The sequence below is a fragment of the Petaurus breviceps genome, unplaced genomic scaffold, assembly GCF_028583685.1.
Source record: "Petaurus breviceps papuanus isolate PSGF00001 unplaced genomic scaffold, PetGlider_PUasm1.0 227, whole genome shotgun sequence".
NCBI lineage: Eukaryota > Metazoa > Chordata > Mammalia > Diprotodontia > Petauridae > Petaurus > Petaurus breviceps.
The window spans coordinates 8,688,233-8,712,635 of NW_027185896.1; the positions used below are offsets into that span (position 1 = coordinate 8,688,233).

A 24,403-nucleotide genomic window follows, 5' to 3' on the forward strand; every position below is an offset into this window, starting at 1 on the left:
AGTCAGAGAAGAGTAGATTGGATTTGATGGACACTAGCATCCGTTCCAACACTTAAATTTGGTGGTTCTATAGAGTCAGGAAGTCTATGTTCAAATCCCTGTGCTCACTTTTATAAACTGTTTGCCCTTGTCCCTTATCCCTCTTGAGCCTTAGTTTCCTCACCTGTAGAGTGGGGATAATCACACAATACCTACCTCACAGGGTTGTAAGAAAAAGTTTTCATAACCCTTACTGCACTACAGAAACACAAGCTATTATTTTTAAGAAAAGTAAAAAAATTCAGAGCCAAAACCCCAACCCAGAAATGTATATTTTTCTTCTATTCTATCCTGACTTTTTTCATCTTCCTTTCTTCTCCAGATCTACAAGGACAACAGAAACTTGTTTGAGATCGAGGAGAATGTCCCCCAGAAACTTGTGGAGAAGGTGGCAGGAGATATTGAGAGCCTACTGGCCAAGAAAGTCCAGGCTCTGAAGGTAAGAAGGAAGAAAGACTGTAGTATTTATTTATTTAGTTGTTCATTTGTTTATTTGGTACTTTTGAGGTCTGTCAAGCTCAATATTTATTATCTCATTCAATCTTCAGAATGACTCTGGGAATTATTGTGCCTTTTTTACAGATGAGAAAAGTGTTCCAACAGCTGACTAAGCCAGTGCTCTCCCCTCTGCCAGTCTCCCACTTCTATGGAATCCATTGCAAGGTCATGGCTTCCAGGGGTCACTTTGGAGGGCGTGAGGAGAAAACTGTTCATATTATCCCTCAGGGTGGGAATGAGCATGGGCTTGGAAACAGTTGTAGTTGATGTTGGGAACACATGCTTTTCTCTCATCATGGCATCCCTGGGGGCTGTTTTTGAGGGACTTGGTCTCTGATGATTGAGAAACTGGGCTGTTGTTATTCCAAGAGACCTAGACTAGGATCCTGTAAACTTTCATTCTTCTCTTAAAGTCAGGCACAAATGGAGGGCTGCCTGACCTTCATTTTCAGAACCACATGCAAATGGAACCAGTCTCACTGAGAGGTATAAATGGGTTGGAAGGGGCTGCTAGGTGGCACAGTGAATAGACAGCATGGCCCTGGAGTCCTGAGGTCCTGGTTCCACCACCAATTCAACCATCATCTTTTTCTGGGTCTCAGTTTTTCCATGAAAGTAATGTCTGCCTTATAGGCTTTGTTGTGTTACTTCAAAAAGAAAATGTAAATAAAGTATGACATGCAAAAGTATGAACATGCAAAAAAATTTGCACCAGATATCTCTGATAAGAGTCTGACATCCATGATACACAGGGCAATACAAAATAGCATTTCTATAGGACTTTAAGGTTTGCAAAGCAGTTCGGACATATTGTCTCATTTGCACCTCACAACCACCCTAGGAAGGTAGGTTCTATTAGTGTCCCCATTTTACAGGTGAGGAAACTGAGGCAGACAGTGGTTAAGTAACTTACCCAGGGTGACACAGCTAGTATATGTTCATTTTGGAAATAACACAAATTTATAAAATGAAAAGTCATTCTCCAATAGATTGGTGGTCAAAAGATATAAACAAACAAGTTAAAAAAAAAACCTGTAAACTGTCACCAGCCATATGAAAGGATTCTCCAAGTCACCAATAATCAAAGGAATGCAAATCAAAAGAACTCTGAGCTTTTATTACTTCACACCCAGCAAGCTGAAGAGATGAGGAGAGGAGGGGACATGGAAAGGCAGACAAGCTAATGAACTTTCAGTGGAGTTGTGAATTGGTCTAATTATTGTGGAAAGCACTTTGGAATTAAGCTCAGAAAGTAACTAGAATGTCTATTCCCTCTGACCTAGAGATTCCACTGCTAGGCATTTACCCCAAGGCGGCCCAATATGCACCAGGAAGAAAGAAAACCAGCAGGCCAATTAAGAACTGCTTTCCAAGCACTGTGCTAAGGGCTTAACAAACATCTCATTTGATTCTCACAACAAACTTTGAAAGCAAGTGCTATTAGTATGCACATTTTACAGATAAGGAAACTAAGGTAAACAGAGTTAAGTGACTTGGCCAGGGTCATACAGCTGGTAGGTGTCTAAGGCCAGATCTGAACTCAGGTCTCCTGACTCTAGGCCCAGATCTCTATCCACTGAGCCACCTTCCTGCCTCACCAAAATATTTGTAGCAGCACTTTTTGTAGTAGCAAAGAACTGAAAAGGAGAGTTTGTCTTCAGTATCTTCCTACCCCCATCACCCCTTCATGACTTTCTCTGCATCCCCCATCTTTGCACTAGGATCGGGGAGGAAGGTTTGGTTACATCAGTTACCATGAGGTAGGGATAGCTAAACCTGTAGCATTGCCCCACCCCCTTCCAGGGGACATACATTTGAAAGAGGAGCCCCAAAAAGGCAGTATTTACTCTGAGGAATGCCAGTGTGCACTATAAAAAGAGCCCCCACTCTGGAATCTGTGGGTCTGGGTTCAAATCCTACTTACATGATCTTGGGCAAGTCACTTAACTCTTGTGAGCCTCAGTTTCCTCATCTGTAAAATGAGAATATCAGACTAAATGAGTTATGAGATCTCTTCAAGCTCTGGACCTATGAGCCCTGGTTCCCTTCAAGGTCTGGATCTATAGGTGCTGAAATCCAAGGAGGATTTCAGGGAGTGAAGGTGAGTTTTTTGTTTGGGACCCTCTGAGCCCTCCCTCCCACCCTTTTAGGAAGCCTAAAGAGTTGTCTAGGTACAGATGGTTCATGCTTACTCATTTTCCCTCTCTTTCTCAGTCACGATTGACACCAGACATCATTGTGCTCCTCCCCAGCCCTCCAGGGGTATCAGCTTGAGGTAAATACCACGTTAGATGTGGTTTCTGCTGTCGTTGGATCTGAGGTCATTTCATTTTCCAGGAATGGAGGTTGAGACTGGACAGCCCGGGAGAAAGAAAGGAAAAGTCATTCGGTAGATATTTCCCTGTGTGCAGGTAGCAGGCTCTGAGGACTTTGGGCATGATGAGGGGGAAGGGAGAGATGAGAGTCAAATAAAGGAAGGTGCCAAGGAAACCCCAGGACACAAAGCCAGAGGATGCTGGGGCCAGAAGAACTCTTAGATCCTATCGAGTCCAACTTCCTTTTTACAAAGGAACAACTGAGGCCCAAATAGGGAAATGACCTTGCCCAAGGTCATGCCGACAGTCGGCAGCAGTGATGGGTCCCAAGCCCTTTACCCCATATCCTGCTCCCCCTCTTCCCAGCCAGGGCTCAGCCAGACCTGCTCCCACCTTTACCTTCCCATTTCTGACTAACAGCAGGGATGGTGTGGGTGGGGGGGACTGACGACCATGGGGGAGAGGAATGCCGATCATGAAGCATGACAGAAACAGCAGGAGAGAAGGGGAAGATGATGAAAAGGGAAATGTCAGGCTTTTCCACAGGCTTCTCGGCGTTTGCACTCTCTGTATCTATCTCAGTTCCTTTATCTCTGTCTCTCTCCGTCCCTATCTCTTCAACAATATCTCTTACATTCTCTCTTCCTTCTTTCCTTCTCTCTCTCCTGGAACACCCAGTCTCACCATCTCCCTTTCTGTCGCTCATCCTCTATGACTATCCCTGGTCACTGTCTTTGTCTCACTTTTATCTTCTCTCTAGAACTCACTTTGTCTCTGTCTTTCCTCATCACTTTCTTTTTTCAGTGACATTATTTGTCTCTGTCTCTCTGTCTCTCTCTCTCCCTCTCTCCCCTCTCTCTCTTCTCTCTCTGCCTTTCTGTCTGTCTCTGTCTCTCTGTCTGTTTCTGTCTCTGTTTGTCTCTGTGTCTCTCTGTCCCTCTGTCTCCCTCTGTCCCTCTGTCTCCCTGTCTCTCTCTGTGTCTCTGTCTCTCTGCCTCTCTGTTCCTGTCTGTCTTTGTCTCTATCTCCCTGTCTGTCTGTCTCCCTCTATGTCTCTCTCTTTATGTCTGTCTCTCTGTCTGTGTCTCTCTGTCTCTCTCTCTGTCTTTCTCTCCCTCTCCCTCTCCTTCTCTCTCTTCCTTCCATCTCTGACTGTCAATTATTCTCTTTCATTCTCTCCTTCTCAATCTTCCATGAGAGAGAGATTTGGGCCCCCCTCTCCACAGGGACTGTCCCCCTATACCTTGGACTTCAGCTCTGTCTTCTTGGTTCTTCCCTTCCTGCCCATGTTGCTATAGCTGCCACTGCCCACCCCGTGATTTCCTGTACACCAAGTCACTTGCTTGGTCTGAGGGATTCTGAAGCACAGAGCCAATAAAGAATAGCAGCATAGTATAAGGAATGCCAGACTCGTCAGAAATTGGAGGTTCTAATGCTTCTATCTGTTTATTAATCTGCAAAATGGGAATAATAAAACGTGGGCTCCCTGCCACCAAGGCACATTCTGATGACAGCCCTTTCTGAACTTTGGAGCACATTAGACACATGAGCTGTTAATGTTCTTATTATCTTTCCCAAGGACTCAAGTAGTGATTAGGTATCCAAGATTTGTCTGTGATGAAGAATACTAAATCACTCTCTTATGACAGATATTTATTTGCCTTTGGGTGACGGCTGTCAAATGTTCGCTAAACGATTAGGTCCAGGAGAATTAAATCCTGCTCAGTACCCATTGATAAAGTACCCACTATATACCAAGTGCTATGCTAGGTGCTGCAGACAGAGATAAGAATGAAACAATCCTTGCCCTCACAGAGCTCACATTCTTCTGAGACTGATTCTAGAGCAGGAGGCCACAGACCAAGCTCTAACCCTGGTCACAAGAGGAGCCCAGACCTTAGCCAGACACATTGTTCACAATGTTCTCTTTCACAGGTCTGCTATGCACATCCATGGGTCGGGAATGAAGCTATTCAGGCTCTAGTCCACCATTAATTTCTGTGTCACTTTGGGCCAGGCACCAACCCTCCTCCGGCCTTAGTTTCCTGAAAGAGCATCAGGATTGGAGTCAGGAGAGACCAGTTTGCATCCCACCTATCACTTATTGGCTTGTGACCACAGACTTAAGCCCACTGGGATTCAATTTCCTCCCCTACAAAATGAGAATAGTAAAATATCTAGTACCTAACGCACCAGATTGTTGTCAAAATCAAGTAAAATATGGATTTTGTATATGGATTTTTCAAACCTCAAAGCGTCATGTGAATGTCAGTTGTTTATAACTGAGAGATGGGTGGTTGTTGCTGTGTTTGTCCTCATTTCTGGAAGAGGACCATGCCATCAGGGAGATGATGACATGACTTGCAGTTGACTTTGATTTGAGTGAAGGATGGCTGTACAAAGTCACCAGCCTCACTTTCTCCTCCAGAGCCATCTGGGTCCAGTGGCCAAATATTGATCAGGAAGACTGGAGATGGCCCAGGATTCAGTGGGAGACCCTGGTCCTCTTAAGCTAAAGTCTTTTCAGGTTTTTACTTTGAGTGAGGCAACACCCATTCAGTGAATAGGCTTCTTTAAGAAGTGAGTCAAGGGATGGCCCTTTTAATTAAAAAAAAAAAAAATCCACCTGGGAGGGGAAGACCCTTAGGGTTGCTGGTCAAGAGAGAAACAGTTACAATTTCCCCAGAAGCAATGTAATAAAGTGTAATACTGTTCTCCTGGAGGGGATAAGTGAGTAAGGGAGTAGGACAGATTTTCTCTGGGGGACTTCTTGGGGGAGGTGATTCTTAACCCACTTACTGAAGGGCAGCAAAGCCAGCAACCTGAACTTCCAGGAAAAGGTCCCAGAGTCAAAGCTGCAGGCCCTCCTGTCTGAGTGTTCAGAGACCATGTAGTCATTTACCTTTAGTCACCCAGAAAGACAATGGGAACCAAGGTCTGCTGCTTCTGAAGAGGGTACCTACAAGGCTCAGGAGATTCATTTAAAGGTCTAATCTCGGAGCTCTCTTAATTAATCGTGACAAGCCCTTCTCTCTCCCACTTCTTGCCTAATTGCTGGTGAAAAGCTTTTGTTTTAATTATATTTTTAATTCGCTCCTAATCAAACCCTGGCTGGCGGCTCTGGTTTGCAGTGGTATGTGTTTGGGGGCCTGCCTAAGTGTGTGTGGGAGGGGCAGAGAGGGGAGATGAGGGGGCTGCGGCTGCTCCCAACACATTGTTCCTCTCTCACTGGACCTCATCCAGTAATCCAATTTAAATCCCCTCTCTCAGGTCTGGAATTCTAATTGGGGGATTGTAGAAGGGGAGTTTGACAATGCAGCCACATTGGGATGAAAGTTTATTGTCTCATCTAATCAGAGACAATCAGATGTTTATAATGAGTCTATCAAAAAGACTCGAGGGCCATTTATGGGGACAGAAGCCCCTCCCCCCCCACCAGAGGCTAAGGGAGGCTTAGGGTGTTACATTTTCATGCCGATGATGTCGAGTCTGTGGGCCAGTCTATGTGATCCTGTAAACTTTCATTCTTCTCTTAAAGTCAGGCACAAATGGAGCGATGCCTGACCTTAATTTTCAGAACCACATGCAAATGGAACCAACCTCACTCTGAGAGGTATAAATGGGTTGGAAGGGGCTGCTAGGTGGCACAGTGAATAGAGAGCACTGGCCCTACAGTCCTGAGAACCTGAGTTCAAATCCAGCCTCTCACTTAACACTTACTAGCCATGTGACTTTGGGCAAGTCACCTAACCCCAACTGCCCTCCAGAAAGCAAATAAAAAATAAATGGGTGGGAAAAGTAGAGCTATCTCAATTGTTTTTTTAAAGGGGTGAAGGGAGGAAGAGAATGGAGCATGAAGACTTTAGGCTAGTGAACCCAACTTCAATTCTTGGCAAAATGATATATCATTAAAGAGAGAGTTAATGAACATCTGGAAAAGAAAGCAGTGATCACCAAGCAGCATCGTGTCTTCATCAAAAACAGGTCATCTGAAGCTCACCTCATTGCTCCCCCACCCACACACATTTTAGTTTCTTATTATATGTTGTCTCCCCCCGCCTTAGAATGTAAACTACCTAAGGTTCAGAGCTGTCTTTCTGCTTGTATTTGTACTCTCAGCACTTACCACAATGCCTGTACATAGTAGGTGCTTAATAAATGCTTGTAGACTTGACTTGGCAAATAAGGAAGTACTATAGATATACTTTGACTAGACATTAGCAGAGTATTTGAAAAAGGCATTTGTGGTATTCCTGATGAGAACACATCTGAAGTCGTATTTTCAGTTCTGGGCTCCATGTTTTAAGAAGGACATTGGTAAGCCAGAGAACCTCTGGGAAAGAGTAGGATGGGGAAGGCTCTTGAGATCACAACATATGAGGAAGGATCGGTTTAAGGAATTGGGTGTGTTTAAAATAGAGAAGAGAAGACGTGGGGGTAAGAGGGAGGGAAGAACAACATGGTGGGTTTCTTTAAATAATTTAAGGACTAAAGGAAGAGGTATTAGACTTGGTCCTCAAGGGCGGACCAAGAAGCATGGGGTACAACTTGAAAGGAGGTGATTATAGGTTAAATGTAAGGGAAAATAGAATAATTAAAGCATCTCCAAAAAATCAAGTGGGTTATCTTGGGAGGTAGTGGTTTCCTCTAACTGAAAGCTTAAGGCAAGAGCTATATAATACTATGTTTATCAAATATGTCGGAGGACAGATTCTTATCTGGAATAAGTTGGCTTAGATGGTCCCTCTGAATTTGAAGCCCTTCCTAGTTCTAAGATTCTAGGGCTGTCAAAATTAGAAGAACAGAATCCAATATTTTACAAATGGGAAGTTTGAGACTCAAAGGGAAGAAAAAGACTGGCCCCAAATCACGCTAGAAGTGGCTATTATTCATTCATTCCTTTTATTTTTTTCAATAAACATTGGTGCCCACTTAGCCAGAACTACTGGCTAAGTTTTGAGAGAGAAGCAAAAATAGGTCAGATCTGATCCCCACCTCTTGGAATTCACTGTCTGTTAAATGACAAAATATGGACACGGAGAGCTCTCATATAAGCTATGCATGAGAAATACACAACAGAGATAGAAAATCCGATGAGGTGTGAGGGAGGAGAAGGTCATTCTCAATTGAAGGGAACAGGGAAGGCTTCCTGAACTAGATGGCTTTTCTGCATAGTTGGTTTTTTTTTATTTTGAATTATTTTTTCCAATTACATGTAAGAACAATTTTTAACATTCATTTTTTTTTAAATTTTGAGTTCCAAATTCACTCCCTCCATCCCTTTCTTCCCCCTCCCTGAGATAGTAAGCAATTTGACATAGATTGTATGTCACGCTCAGTTTTTAGAAGATGGGTATGAATTTTTAAAGGATGAGTTGGAAGTAGTTTGGTGGCTCAGGGGATAGAGTGCTGAGTCTGGAGTCAGGAAGACCTGAGTTCAAGACAATTACTGTGTGACCCTGGGCAAGTCCTTTAACTGTTGGCTTTAATCCACTGGAAAAGGAAATGGCAAACCACTCCAGTATCTTTGCCAAGAAACCCCATGGACAAATATTGGCATGCTATTGGTCCACAGGGTCCCAAAGGGTTGGAGGTTACTGAGCAACTAAACAACAATAGGAATTCAATAGGTGGAAAAGGGGAAAGATGGGGAGAAAACTTCCCAGCATGAGAAAAAGAGCAGGGGCAGGGAGTGGGGCTGGGACAATAAAGTGGTGTGTATTCCAGGTTCTTTTATTGGCTTCCTGAGTACAAGCACCCTACATATATTACAAGAACATCCAATATTTCTCCTGTGCCCACCAGAGAGAGACATTTTGTATGTTTTAAATGCTACATCTGCTTTAATTTACACAGATGCATGAAACGTATTATTCAATGATAGATTACTGCATTAATCACCAGGAGGAGAACAGCCCATCCCTAGGTTTCCACACTACACCATGGAAACTACCTAATTCACCGTAATGTTAGTGAGTGAGAGTTCCCCGTTAACCATCTACTACGCTGCTATCTTGCCACCCCCACGATGCTGGATGGTCTCAGCAGGGCCGAGGTTTGGAAGGGCCCCTGACTAGGAGCCAGACCATAATCAGTCTGGTGGAGGTGAGATTGCAGCCAGCCTTCCACGGGGCTCCCTGGCAGCTGCAAAGCTCTGTGGTTGCTGATGTAGTTTGGAATGATGTCTCCTATCCAGGTGCCCCTGCTAAGCTAGAGACCTTGATCACTGCGTAACCCAAAGCTGGGCTGTCCTGATGAGAGGTGGTGACCGGAGCCTGATGCCACATGGTTTTATGAACAGTACAGCCAATCCACGATTTGGGCCTATATGCTAATATAGTGACTTTAATGACGCCGATGGTCATCCTGTATTTTGTAAAAACAAGCGCACAAACAAAACAACGAAAAACCCTCACAGTAAGCTTTCTTGGTTCTGTTGTATCTGGAAAACACGTATGTCAGGATATCCCAACCATCATAATGCTGTTTTTTTCCTTTGTTTTTTAAAGTGCTTGGGGGTCCATGGGCGTATTCCACATTCAAGATGGAGTTGTTCTTGTCAAGACTGACTGTCACAGCCTGTGTGAGAGAGATGGCTATTTGTCTAGTTTGGCTGACCTTTCAACTTAGTAGAGAAGAGTAGGGATAGCTAGGGGGTTCAGTGGAAAGAGCACTAGGTCTGGAGTCAGGCAGACCTGAGTTCAAATCCAGCTTCAGACACTTACTGTGTGACCCTGGGTTAGTCACTTAACTGTCGACTTTAATCCACTGGAGAAGGAAATGGCAAACCACTCCAGTATCTTTGCCAAGAAAACCCCATGAACAGTAGTGGTGTGCTCGGATCCACAGGGTCACAGAGTCATACAACTGAGCAAACTTAACCAGAGTATTAGAAGATGACTGAGCAGATAAGGAGGGAAGTTGCTGGTTAAATAAATGAATGCGCCAAAATCTGACCCCGGATACTTTTACCCGTTGTTCCTAGTTCTAGGATTCCATGTTCCCTTTTCTTGCTTTTCTTCCCTTTTTCTTTCCACCCTCCCTTCCCTGTCACTTTCTCTTCTTCCTCTTCTTCCTCATCTTTTTCCTTTCTTTTCTCTTCTTCATTCTTTCTCTTCCTCTTTTTTTCCATTCTACCCCTTCCTGTTGCCCTTCAGTCCATGGGAGCATAGATTTAGAGCTGAAATGGGCTTCAGAGATCATCTATTCTTCCTCCTCATCACCACAGAATGTTATGGATCCAATCAAACCTAGATTAGCCTCTGAGAGCTTGATGCTTAATGAGGACCTGGAGGCCTTCCCTCTCGGCCCATCAAGGTCTGCCCAGAGTCAGAGGAGCCTCTGGCCTCCATGGACACAGATCGTTGCTTTGGCCTGTGTCAGGTTTCAAAGGCAGGTTTTTCATTCCCTGCCCCCCCCACCTCCATTGCTTCTGGCCTAATTGCTTCTCTAATCACTGGGAGTCCCTTCTTTTCCTATTTGCAGAACCTTTCCCTGCCAGAGCCTTGCCACCCACAAAGTAAACAGCACTTTCTCCAACCCGTGAGTGCAGGACTTCATCTCAGGGAAATATTAGGTGGGGGGGGGGGGGGGGGATGAGGAAACGAGAGAGAAGGGGGGGGGGGGGGGAGAGAAACAGGGGGGGGGGAGAGGGGGAGAGAGAGAGGGGCACCCATCCCTGTGATTTCTAAAATTGATCAATTGTCAGGCTAGTGACTCAGACCAGAGACTGCTTCCCTAGCATAGAGCCTTGAACGGCAGCAGAAGGAATGGGACAAACAAGTTAAGCTTGAATAAGAGGAAAAGTGTTTGGGGCTGAAATCATAATACTGGATGGTCCTGGAGGACCAGGAGTATACTTCCTATTCATCATCCACTCTGAGAACCAGAGTGCAGGACCTAGTTACAGGTCCTGAGGACTTTCATTGTCAAATGCTATGACATCTTCTTCCAAGAAAATTATGACCTAAATAAAGGAGGCAGGATGGACAAACATAATTTAATGAACATTTATTCATAAAATGTCAGTGCTAGAAAGATTTTAGAGGATCTGGTACAACTCGTACCTGAACAAATTTCCCCATCAAGTGCTCTTGTGGTTTCTGCTTAAAACGTCTAGTCACAGGGAGCTCACTAACTCCCAAAGTGGCCTGTTCTACTTTCTGATAGCTCTTATTAATAAATCCTTTCCTTATATTGAGCCCAAGTCTGCTTTTTTTCTTTACCTTCCACCTACTCCTCCTAGGTCTGCCCTCTGGAGCCAAACAGAACAAATCTCTTCCATGTGAGAATTATTCAGATATTTGAGGACATCTGTCATGTTCTCTCTAAATCTCCTCTTCTCCATGGGCTAAACATGCTCCTCCACATACACCCCCCATATGAGATAGTTTTTAGTCCTTTCACCATCATGGTCACCCTTCTTTGAGTGTTCTGTAACACATCAAAGTCCTTCTAAAAACATGGTGCCCAGGGGCACCTAGGTGGCACAGTGAATAGAGCACTAGCCTTGGAGTCAGGAGAACCTGAGTTCAAATCCAGCCTCAGACACAACACAAAAACTAGCCGTGTGACCTTGGGCAAGTCACCAAAAAAAAAAAAAAAAAAACACGGTGCCCAGAACCGACACAGTGCCTCAGAAATGGTCTGCACAAGGCAGAATTCAGCAGAGAGATCATCTACCTCACTCAGGAAAATGAGACCTAAGACCACATGGGCTGTTTTGGTTTCCATGTTACATTGCTGACATATATCGAACATGACATTCATTGGGACCTCCAGATTTTTTTTTTCATATAAACCATTGACTAATTACATCCCTCTCATCCCATGTTTATGCAGTTGAATTTTTTGGAACCCAGATATAGAATTTTATATTTATTCCTATTAAATGTCACTTCATTAAATTCAAACCACTGAACCCATCAATACCTTTTTTGTATCTACCATGTTAAGGACACCCTGGTGGTCCCTGGAGAAAGCAAAGAAGAATAAGATAGAATCTCTTCCCTCAAGGAGATTCCGGTTTAATAGAGAGGAGTTAGCCATGTACACAAATGCAATGATGCACATTATTAAATTATTACATGCATTTTTGTTGCTGTTCAGTCATTTTCAGTTGTCTGACTCTTAATGACCCCATTTGAGGTTTTCTTGGCAAAGATACTGGAGTGGTTTGTCATTTCCTTCTCCAGCCCATTTTACAGATGAGGAAATTGAAGCAGACAGGGTTTAAGTGACTTGCCCAGGACCACACAACCAGTAAATGTCTGAGGTCAGATTTGAACTCACAAAGATAGGGGAAAACAAAGTGTCCTGAGAGAGTCAAAGAGGGAGGAGTCTAGCTGGACAATTGAAGGGAGAAGGTGGCACCCATAATTAGACAGGAAGAAATGGGGCAGAAAAAGAATCCATGATAGTCATAGGGGATTTTGTGTATAAAGGAACAGGAGGAGGAGGGAGGGATCACTGCAGAGAGGGAGACTTCCAAGAGGTGGTCTCAGAGTTGAAAGGGACCCCAGAGGCCACCTAGCTCACCTCTTACCCAAAAAAGAATCTCCACTACACCATACCTGATGTTTGGTCACTTTGCCTTTTTTTTAAGCCTCTAGTGAAGGGGAACCTGCTTTCCTTAAGGCAGCCCTCTCCACTTCAGGATAACTTGTAGGCATCAGCTTGAAGGTGACTCTTTGCAGTTTCTACCCATTGCTCCTGGTTCTGATCACAGGGGCCAAACAGAGTCTCATTCCATGACAAAAATACTTGAAAAAGCTACCACCTTCCATAAGTCTTCTCCTCTTTTGGCTGAACATCCCTACCTCCCTCAACCATTCCTTAAGGGACATGAGTTGGAGGCTCTCCGCCATGCTGGTTACTCCTCTCGGTGCTTCCTAGCTTGTCAATGTCCTTCAGAAAATGTAGTAGCCAGACCTGAACACAGAATTGCTCGTGTGGTCTGACAAGGATAAGGTATGACCTCATCACCTCTGGGAAGTCTTCCCTCATTGCCCTACCCAACAGTGATCCCTCCCTCCTCCATTAGTCCACATCACGTATTGGTGCTTGTATTGTAAGCTTCCTATTCCTGTGTCCATATTCTAGGTCACCTTGCCATGTTGGGATCTCTCTGATTCACTTCTGCCTCATATAATCATAGGAATCAGAGAGAGAAGAAACCTTAGAAATCCAACTTCTTCTTTTCCAGAGAAAGAAGCTGAGGTCTAGAAAGGACTGTTGTCTGTTCAAGGTCAAAGAGACAAGTCGAGAGTTCCACTGGTGGTCAAATCAGAGATCAGACAGCATGTTGTTCCATTTGGCTGGAGCATAGAGTAAGTGAAGGAAACTAATCTGAAATAAGGCTGAAAAGATAGATTTGTCACCTAATACTGTGACCATCCACTGTAGCATGCAATGTGGCAAACAGTGTAACATACAATGTCAGATGGTGTGATATGCAACGTGGCAGGCAGTGTGCCATGCAGTGTGGGAAACAGTGTAACATGCAACATGGCAGGCAATGCGCCATGCAAGATGGGAGACTGTAACATGCAACATGGCAGGCAGTGTGCCATGCAGTGTGGGAGACTAACAAATATGAGAGTAACATGACATTGCAACCAGGATGAGCATCTTATTTTTAAAACTAATTAATTAATTTTTTGTTTTCAACATTCACTTTCACAAGCTTTTGAGTTTTAAATTTTCTCTGCCTTCCTCCCCTCTCCCCTCCCCAAGACAACATACAATCAGATATAGGCTCTACATATACATTCATATTAAACATATTTTCACTTTAGTCGCGTTGTAAAGAATTAAAACCAATGGGAGAAACCACAAGAAAGAAGAAACAAAACAACAAAAAGAGAGAGCAAATAGTCTGCTTTCATCTGCATTCAGACTCCAAAGTTCTTTCTCTGGATGTGGATAGCATTTTCCATCATGAGTCTTTTGTAGTTGTCTTAGAACCTTGCATTGCTGAGAAGAGCCAAGTCTATCAAAGTTAGTCATCACACAGTGTGGCTGTTACTGTGTACAATATTCTGCTGGTTCTGCTCACTTCACTCAGCCTCAGTGCATATAAATGAACTTTCCAGGTTGTTCTGAAGTCTGACTGATCATCATTTCTTAAAGCACAATAGTATTCCTTTATATTCATATACCGTAACGTGTTCAGACATTTCCCAATTGATGGGCATCCCCTCAATTTCCAGTTCTTGGCCACCATAAAAAGAGCTGCTATAAATATTTTTGTACATGCAGGTTTTTCTCCCATTTTTATGATTTCTTTGTGATACAGACCTAGAAGTGGTGTTGGTGTGTCAAAGGGTATGCACAGCTCGATAGCTCTTTGGGCACAGTTCCAAATTGCTCTCTAGAATGGTGGGTCAGTTCACAACTCCACCAGCAATGCAGTAGCACTCCAATTTTCCCACATCTGCTCCAACATTTATCATTTTCCTGTTTTGTCATGTTAGCCAATCTGATAGATGTGATGTGGTACCTCAGAGTTGTTTTGATTTGCATTTCTCCAATCAATAGTGATTTAAAGCATTTTTTTCATATAACTATAGATAGCTTTAACCTCATCTGAAAACTGCCTGTTCATATCCTTTTACCATTTATCAATTGGGGAATGACTTGTATTCTTATAAATTTGACTCAGTTCTCTATATATTTTAGAAATGAGATCTTTATCAGAGACACTGGCTATAAAAATTGTTTCCCTTTTAATCTTGGTTGCATTGAATTTTAGGGGAAAATTAATTTAATGTAATCAAAATCATCCATTTTGCATTTCATAATGTTCTCCATCTCTGTTTGTTCATAAATTCTTCCCTTCTCCATAAATCTGACAGGTAAACTACTTGCTCTCCTAGTTTGTTTATAGTATCAGCCTTTATATCTAAATCGTGTACCCATTTTGACTTTATCTTGGTATACTGTGTAAGATGTTGGTCTATGCCTAGTTTCTGCCATACTGCTTCAGGATGTACATCTTAACAGGAACATTTGAAGAGACTCTCTCATTCATTCAACAAACATTTCCTGTCCAACCACTATAGTGAGACCCTAACCTCAGCTCTGTGGAAAGAGTTGACTGAGATTTTATCTGGTCTTCACAGTACTCACAGCCTAGGAAGGGAGATAAAACTGTAAATCAAATATAACTACATATTATGGTTATTTTTACATATATAGCCATCTTAAAATATAAGTTTCATAAGGACAAACAGGTGAGCTTATTCATCTCTCCCCATGGAACAGAGTTCAGGACATCAAATGCAATAGCAACTCAGGACACATTAATTGAATGAACGTAAATTGAGGTGCATGGGATTGCAAATGGGAGTAGTTCAGGTATTATCTGGGGATCAGGATGCTAGGGCTCTCCTCAAATGGATTTCCAGGAAATCTTGATCCCATAAAGTCATAACCAGATCACATAAGCAGAGCTAGAAGATATGTTTAAGATAATCTAAGGCAATCCTTTCCTTTTTTTAAAACAAATACGAAAACTGAGGACCAAAAAAGTCTAGAGACTCGCCCAGGGTAATACAGGTAATAAGTGGCAGTGTGGGGGTTTAAACCTGGGTCTTCTGTTTCCAGATTCTTTTTGCCCTGCCACACCTCCTCCCCAAACCCCAAAGGAGTCACTCTGGCCTGGTACCAGCACCATATTACTTTAAGGGAGTCAGTCAGAAGAGCCATACTGTGTGCCCAGCTCTCCCAAGACCAAAACCAGCTGTTCCATCCTTACTTCTCCCCACATGAGGCCCAGCTCCAGTGGAATTGTTTTGAAAGTGAAAGCTATAGCCAGGGCTTCCTTTGACAGTACTCCTTCCCTGTACATTTCTGATACTTTGGAAAGATTCAGGGACACACACACATGCACGCACACACGTGAGTACACATACACATGTGTGTACCTGCACACACATACACAGACACACATGCACACACGCCCCTACACACCCCTCTGCTTCCTCACAAGAACTCAGCACAGGAGATCCTGATCATTTGATTTGGAGAACCATGGAAGTAGACTTTATTCTAGTTCTTAATTATAGAAAGACAAAAGAGAATGTCGACCACAAGACACTTGGAGGATTCCTTTGATGGGGAGCTAGGGATTTTAGGAGGGAGAGGTGGGTAGGGAGAGCATTACAGAAATGTGGGACAGCCTGTCATATAAGAGCAACTAGACCGATGTGACTGAACACAGAAGGTCAATAATGGGAAGTCAGTCTAGAAAGGTAAGGTAGTACCAGGGTGTAAGATGCTTAAAATGTCCAACCAAGAAACTTGGATTTTGTCATAGAGGCAATAGGGAGCCACAGAAGCTTCTCGAATAGCAGAGGGACAGGGTTAGATGGGCTTTAGAATATCAGTTTGATGACTATATAGAAGAAGGAATGGAAAGGGACTGGAGCAGAGAGACTAGTTAGAGGACCAGTACAGGGCAGTTAGGTGACTCCACAGTGCATAGAGCACCAGTCCTGGAGTCAGGAGGACCTGAGTTTAAATTCAACCTCAGACGCTTACTAGCTGTGTGATCCTGGGCAAGTCACCTAACCCTAATTGCCTCCAAAAAAAGTAAAGAAAAATACCATTGCAATAGTCCCAGGAAGAGGTAATGAAGGCCTGGCCTAGAGTGGTGACTATACAGAAAGTACAGAAAGAGGGACAGAGATGAGAGACATTGTGGAAGTAAAATTGATTAACTTTGGCAACTGATGGGGGGCTGGGGAAAAGGAAGAAGTCAGGAATGATGCCAAGGTTATGGGTACCTGGAAGGGTGGCAGTGCCCTCTACCTATTTCCCTAAGCTAGAGAAAGATGCTACATACTCTTTCTGGACCAAGCTTAGAAAGGTGTTGGAGGGAGGGGTGGGAGGAATGAAAGGGAGAGAAAGAATCTCTTTCCCTGCTATAGGTGGCCTGACTGTGGGTCTCCTAGGATCTTAAATCCACACTCCTCAGGCCCTCACCACGGCCCCCTTCATGCCCTGCAGAACTGAGTGACAGCCATGATAAGGCTCCATTTCCTATTTTATTCCCTGTATATTTATGGCAGTAAAACCTGGCTCGTAACAGCTTTCCTGCTAATTATATCACTCCAGATTTATCTCATAGTGATTTTTGCGGCTTGCCCCAGGCACCAGAGCTATCATTGAGAAGCATCACCAGTCATCCCAGATTCTTTGTGTGCCCACTAACCTTGAGCCCCATACCCACTCTGGCTTTTACAGTTATTTCAGCAGGGGCAGAAAAGGTTGATGGGCACTGGTAAAGGCCTCTACCCTCCTACTGAGTTCCTGATGTGGGGGAGGGGCTTCTTAGTCCTTTATTAATATTATCATTGGCAGTAATGATAACACTTCCTCTGAATTTCTCCTCTAATGCCCTGTAGTGCTGTGACAGTGACCCTTACTTCCTAAAAGTCGGGCCAGTGACATGGCAGCTCTGGCTGATGCCACCAAGACAGAAAGGGCCTGGTGGCAGACGAAGACAGTCACCAGAGTGTTGGCTACTAGCAAATGAATATTTGAGCCAAAGCAACTTGTGAAGAGCATGTAGGAGGGCATGGAAAGGGCTGCATCTGTATCAGTGGCAAGAACATCCATCCCAATGAAATTGTAGCCCCTTGAAGTCCAATAACAATTCCTTATGTGGCTCTAACTTGTTACAATTTTAAAATGCTTTTGAATCCTTTCTTGCATTCATTCCTCACAATACTCCTGGGTGGAAGACCAGCAAGGATTTCTAGCTACCCCCCAGTTCATAAAATGGGGAACTGGGCCTGATGGAGGGAATAAGACTTGCCTGCCCCCACTGAGAGACCTAGTGGCCGAGCTAGGACCAGACCTGGATCTTCCACCCTTCATTTTAGAGGTCTTCCCACTATACCCCTCCAAAACCCAGTCAGTAATAACTGTTGCCATTTCATTGAATGATTTCTAAAGATGGAGACCTCCCTACAATATATCCTATTGACTTGACATTCCAGAAGTCTTTCCTTGAAGTCCAACCCAAATCCTTCCAGCTGTAGTTTGTCCATTTCTGATCCCTTAAAAGAAATAAGGGGGGAAACCCTTCTTAGCTTCACCTCAATGCAAAAGTGTCCAGGACAGGGAGTCAGGAGACTTGGTTTGTAGTTTTATCTCTATTGCTTGGCCCAGGGTCTTGGGCATGGGCTCAGTCTCCTTCCTCATCCATGAGATGATGAGCTTGGTGACAGTTTGATATAATGAGAAAAAGCCATGAATGTAGGATCAGAAGGCCTGGGTTTAGGTCCTGCCACCTGAGTGACCTTGGGCGAGCCACTGGGCTTTTGGGGGGGGAGGCACACCTGAAAACAGCAATTAATGATGCTACTTTTCTAAGAGGGTGGCCGAAAGAATCAGATGAGATGATAGACTCAAGTCCTTTAGGATCATAAAGAAAAATCTAGATAAAAACTTGTATTGTTATGACTCTTATGAGGCCCTTGATCTTTCCTCAAATACTGTGCCCTGTGGCCAGGCCAGGTGAAGGTAAGGGAAGTGGTTTTGAGCTTGAGGCCCGGCTGACTTTGCTTTTCTTTTCTTATGATGCTGTGAACTACAATTATGTACGTTTTCAAGTGTCTGTCAGATTTAACACAATAGTAACAGAACTGCCCTGCTTGTCTGTGTGCCCTCCTGCACTTTCTTCTGCTCTCTTCTGTGTATCTTTAAATATTTCGTTGGCCCAGCTCACTTTTCCATGGTGGTGCTGCCATTATCTCTGGAAGGCCTTTGCGTCATTCAGAAATGGTTCTCTCTCTGTTAGTGTTGCCTTCTCTGGCCTCACTAATTCCTGGGAGAACCACCTTGGAAATGGATTTAAAAGAATCCAAAAGCTTGGAGAAAATGGGGTTTGGGAGGTCTATAAGCCTGGGAATTGTGAATTTTCAGAGGGAGCCAGAATGCCTATTAAAGAGTCTCACTGGGTTGACAGCAGCTGAAAGAGTGTGCCCAGTCCTCTGGAGTGGCTCTTCATCCCTTGTCCAGGAGGCTCCTAATTATCCCTAATGGAAAAGCTTCATTAATTCATAGCAGCTTTGGAAGGCTTCATTACACTGAGGGCTTGGCTTCTGCTGTATGCATGACAGCCCATGTGCCCTCGGGGTTTCTGGTATGATGAGGTCAGGAGGAAGAAGAGGGCTCTCCCAGTCCTTGATGTGAAGGCCCAGCTCCCAGGCCCTTATCTGCACAATCTGTGCTTTATCTTGTCTCCAGAGCATGTAGGACAAGCTGGACTCCTCTTCCTCTCTAGGCCTCATTCCTCATCTGTAAAATGCAGATCTGATTCCTAAATCTTGAGCCAGAAGTAACTTGAGAGGTCATCTAGTCCAGCTTCTTCATTTTACAGATGGGGAAACTGATGCCCAACAGAGGTTGTGACTTGCTCAGGGTCACACAGATAGTATATATTAGAACTCGGCTTTTAACCCAGGTGCTCTGACATCAGATCCAGTGTGCTTTCCACTGTACTGAGCTGTTACTCCTACATTCATCCATTGTTCTGTTCCCCTAACAAGGATAATAATCATAATAAGTAATATTTTTGGAGGGTTTTGAAGTTTGCAAAACGTTTGACACATAATATCTCATTTGATCCTTCCTACGAACTTTGTGAGGCAGGTGCTATTGTCATCCCCACCCATTCTACAAATGAGGAAACTGGAGCTGAGAGTGGTTAAGTTACCTATCCAGGGTCATGTAGCTAGTCTGAGGAGAGATTCAAACTCAGGTCCACCTAACGCCAAGTCCATACTGAATTCACTACATCAAGTCATGCCCATTGCTTCCTCCACACTCTTCACTCCTATTTTCCCCAGTCCCTCTCTCCCCAGAATGCACTGAACCCCCTCCAGTGGGAGGAGGTTCTTTGCAACCCAGTACAGAGAGAGGCACTAGGATAGGAACCAGGATACCTGGGTTCTGATCCTAGCTCTGACTATGTGACCTTGAGCAAGTCACTTCTTGGACCTCAATATTCTCATCTCAAATTGATCACCAGCTCCAAATCTGATAGTACAAACCTCAAGTCCCCAAAAGGATTTAGAATCAGACTCCAGAAAGAATTCAGTCTCTGAGACAACAGGGAAGGAAAGGGAAAAAGAGAAGCATTTGTGGAGGGGGGGGCAGGGCTATGGTCATTCAGAGGTCTAGCGTCAGGAAGGCAGGAAGCCCTCAGAACTGGGGCTCCCAGAACTGATTCAGGCAGTGCCCTGCGCCCATCACTGCATAGGGCTCATTAAAGGACTGATCAAAGTGTAGACCAACCCAGCCCACTCTCAACCAGGCAGTCCCTAAGTTGCCAGCTCTAACTCTAAATCGCCATTTCAGAAGCCAGTCGTTTCAACTTGGCAATAATTCCATCAGGGTAGCAGGAGCTTGAAAGTGTGTACCTTGTACTATCTCCAAAAGAAGAGTTTGCTGAGCAAACTCCTACTGTACACAGGATTTCAGAGGGGAATGTTTAGCCTGCTGAAGAGAATAAACCATTTCCAAGCACTTTATAATCTATATGCTAATTACAAATCATTCCTATCTATTCATTAAAGTAGGTCTTCAAGGACTCCTGGTTGTCAGTGCTTGGTTAGCTTAGTTAGATAAGGTAGGTAGAAAGGTAGAAAGTCATAAAACTGAAGGCTTCTGCATATTGGGGAATGTAGGTGAAGGGAAAGGATCTGGGGAGGGGGGTGGGCCAGGAAACCTAGACTCTTCTCCAGACTTTGTGGCTACCTTGAAACCTCATCTTGAGCAAATGACATTCCCTCTCCGGGCCTCAATTTCCTTATCTGAAAAATGTAGCTCTTAATCCCTATCTAGGCTGCCTTACAGGGCTGTGGGGAGATTGATGTGAGAGGATAAATGTGGAACTCTTATAATCTTTAAATCTATCTACAAGTGCGGGCTATTATCACTGTTATTGTTGTTTATTAATTCATAGGTTTTAGTAATTTAGCCTGACCCTTCCCGGGGTTAGTATGAATTATTGTATTGACTAAACAAGTGGGACATTAAGGAGAAAAATGTGGTTAACCTATGGGCGAATTCTTGGTACAAATGAGGTAAGGGTCACAGAATGCATTCCTCAGTACTCTGGTCATAGCCTGAATCCTAACCCAGCTATAGACTGTCTTAATCTATGTCATTGACCATAGGGAAGCCAGGAGAGGAGTTGGGATGGTTCAGTACAGTCCATCCCTGTTTCTAGAGCTGCAGCTCTGAACCCCATTCTGCTTAGGGGAGTCAAGCGCGCCATCTTCAGTTGGCATCAGAGATTCACATACAGAAGTAGAGACAGATACAGTGAGTGGATGGATGCTAGCACAGTGTCAGAGCCTGGCGTGGTCTGTCAGAGGGAACCGCAAGCTTTATTCTCAGAGAAGATCCAAGGTCTGCTGGCAGGGGACCTGATAGTGGCCTGTGTTGTGTGTTCAGTCAAAGATGGGGATCTTCCGCTGGCCCTTTGGTTGCCGTCTCTAAAATTCCTCTCCTCCCTAGGGACCCTTTGGGCTCATCGGAGCTCTTTTAACAGGGAGAAATGTTGTTGCAAAAAATGGATGGTTAATTTCCCTAATCCACAAGATGGGGTGAAATGAAGGAGAACAGCTCCCCAGGGCCACTGGTATTTCCACCGAGAAGCCATGTCTGCCTCACCTTGACTTGTCCTGCTCTGCTTCCCTCTTGGGGACAAGGGGGTGATGTTGGGAGAGGGGGGTTATTCCTTCTCTCAACCTCTGACCTCTCTCCTTCCCCCCCGCTTTGATTCTGATAAATCTTGTTTGCTTCCCCCTCTTTTCTGAGTGAATTTCCTGAAAACAACAAATAATCTTACAGTCATATGCACAAAGTCCTGGGCGGGGGCAGGGGAGCTAGAATAGAACCCAGATATAACTGGATCTGAGGCAGGCTTTCTATTCATTATTCCTTGCTATTTCTTCATCATCATCATTTCTATGAGGAAACTGCATCTCTGAAAGGGGAGGGGACTAGCCAAAGATCACACAGTTACACGTGAATTCAGAGCTCCTCGTTCCCTGGTTTAGCCTCCTGTTCCTGTGGAAGCCAGGAGAGGTTGACAGCACCAGGACTTTGTCTCCTCCTTCACACTCTCCATGGGGGCAGGGGGCGCTTCTCAGGTCAGAGGCCTTGTCTCAGGTCAGAGGCCTTGTCTTCTTCCACCAACCTGAAGGTTCTCTGAGCATGAGGCCAGCATCTCAGCTTCCTCCGTCCCCTCCCAGTCCCCAACACTCCCATGTCCAGTTGCCATTTACTGACTGATCTCATTTTGGACCAGGGCTACAATCTCTTGACTCCATTCTGGTTCTAGAGAAGCCTCCGAGGTCTGAGTGGCTTGGCCTGAGTTTCTCCAACATTGAGCTTCTCAGCATTCTCTGTCCACACTTAGCTCAGAGGCCCAAGACTGAGTGACTGGATTCAGCAAAACTTTTAGGTGTCAAGTATGTATGCTCAAGGCACTGAGGATATAAAGCCAAAATGGGAAACAATCCTGCCCTCTGGGAGCTTACTGAGAGAGAAGCAGGAAGGGGAAGAGGACCGACAAAGGTCTTCCTGATTCTTTCCAGTATTCTCAGAAGGGCAGATCTTTGGACTCTATACCCAAGGTCTCAGGCCCCAGCTTTTTGTGTCCCAGAAAAGACCCTCTGACTCCAGTCTCCCTATTTGCTCTGGGGGAAGGGGAGAGTGGTCTATCCTTGGTCCTGTGCTTTTGATGAGCTAATGATTTGATAATGACTTGAATAAAGGCATGGGAAGTTAGGTGATGCAGTAGATAGAGCACCAGGCCTGGAGTCAGGAACCCCTGAGTTCAAATCCAGCATCGGACCCTGGATAAGTCACTTAACCTTGCTTGCCTCAGTTTCCTTATCTGTAAAGTGAGATGGAGAAGGAAATGGCAAACTGCTCCAATATCTTTGCCAAGAAAACCTCCAATGGGGTCGTGAAGAGTCAGATGGATTGAAAATAACAAACAACAACAAAAGACATACCTGGTATATGTGCCTGAGACAATGCTGAGAGGGATAACTGACATGTTTGATTACGGATTAAATGTTCAAGTACTAAGAGGGCACCTTGTAATGGGAATGAGAATTTGAAGATCTTCCCTGTCCCCTAATAGGCCAAAAGGAATAACATGGAGCCTGTGGTTGGAAGAGTTTCCTGAAGGATGGAGCAGAGCCCACAGGAAACTGGGAGTCAGAGCAGTTAGAGGGGGAGGGAGGAAAGGACACGCCCAAGGAGACAGCTAGGCTTGGGAGTGTTTGTTTGTGGGAAGGCAAAAGGATGGTGTGGCTCCCTGCTGTGCTATGGTGTATTAACTTCTTTGTTGCCATGATGCATTCGGTTTCCTGGTGCTGGGATTTGGCTGTCTGGTGTCAGAATAAATGTTTTGCTTCTGTCTTCTATATGGAGAGTCTGTTATATTTTGCAATTGAGAACTATGCTGGCATATTCATAGTCACCATCGATACTGTGAATATTGCATTGGCGCTACAGACCTTTATGTAGCACTTTAGTCAACAAACATTTCTTAGGTGCCTACTGTGTGCCAGGTACTATGCTAAGCACAAGAAATACAAATACAAAAAATTTCTTGCCCTCAAGGAGCTTACAGTCTAATTGGAGAAGACACACTCAAAAGGAAGAGAAGGAAAAGGGAGAGGGAAAGGGGTAACATGAGGAGAAGGCCAAAGGAGTGCAGCCAGTGGGAAATGACAGAGTGGCTGGCCTGGGCGCCTTACACAAGTGGAGGTTTTGAGAGGAATTCTCTGCTCCACCCTTCATTCAGAGAAGTACAAGAAGCAGAAGATGCTGATGAGATGTGAGTACCAAAGCTGATGTGATCTTGCAGGATGACAAGGTTCCTGGAGAGGGAGAAGGACAGCGCAGTGCAGTTGACTGGGGAATGAAGTAAAATGTAAGGCTTACAAGTTCCCGGCCAGTCTCCCCACTTGGTTTTCACAGCAGCCTTATGAGGTAGGGGACAAAAGTGTTCCTCCTTTTTAAAGGTAAGGAAACCAAGACTCAAATGATCTGCTAATGGCTGAAACAGCTAATGTCAGAAGCCAGATTTCAGCCTAGGTCTCTCCTAACTCCCAATGCAGCTCCTTTCCATGCTGCCTTGGTTAAGAAGCTACAGTTGGGGCGGCTAGGTGGCGCAGTGAATAGAGCACCGGCCCTGGAGTCAGGAGGACCTGAATTCAAATCCAGCCTCAGACACTTGACACACTTACTGTGTGACCTTGGGCAAGTCACTTACCCCCAATTGCCTTGCCTTCTACCCTCAAAAAGAAGCAGCTATAGTTATCCCTTCCATACCTGAGAGGTTAGGGGCACAAGGCCCCCACAATCTGGAAAATCTGCCAAAAAGTTTTTGACCCTCCTTTCATACCAGAGAAGAAGTCTGAATTTTTTTTCCTTTACAATGTGTTTAAAGTACCTAATTGTAAAATTTGGGTTAAGTATTTGGTAAGAGTCTCTGTGTCATCTGCCAGCTT

At 44.4% G+C, this 24,403-nt stretch overlaps 1 protein-coding gene across 1 annotated transcript in view; it reads left to right on the forward strand.

Annotated features, from left to right (window-relative positions):
• CACNA2D2 (calcium voltage-gated channel auxiliary subunit alpha2delta 2) overlaps positions 1–24,403 on the forward strand; it is a 442,652-nt gene that overhangs the window by 206,604 nt on the left and 211,645 nt on the right. Inside the window, exon 3 of the mRNA XM_069095393.1 lies at positions 362–478. Within this exon, the coding sequence (XP_068951494.1) occupies positions 362–478 (117 nt within the window). The remainder of the gene's footprint in view (positions 1–361; positions 479–24,403) is intronic.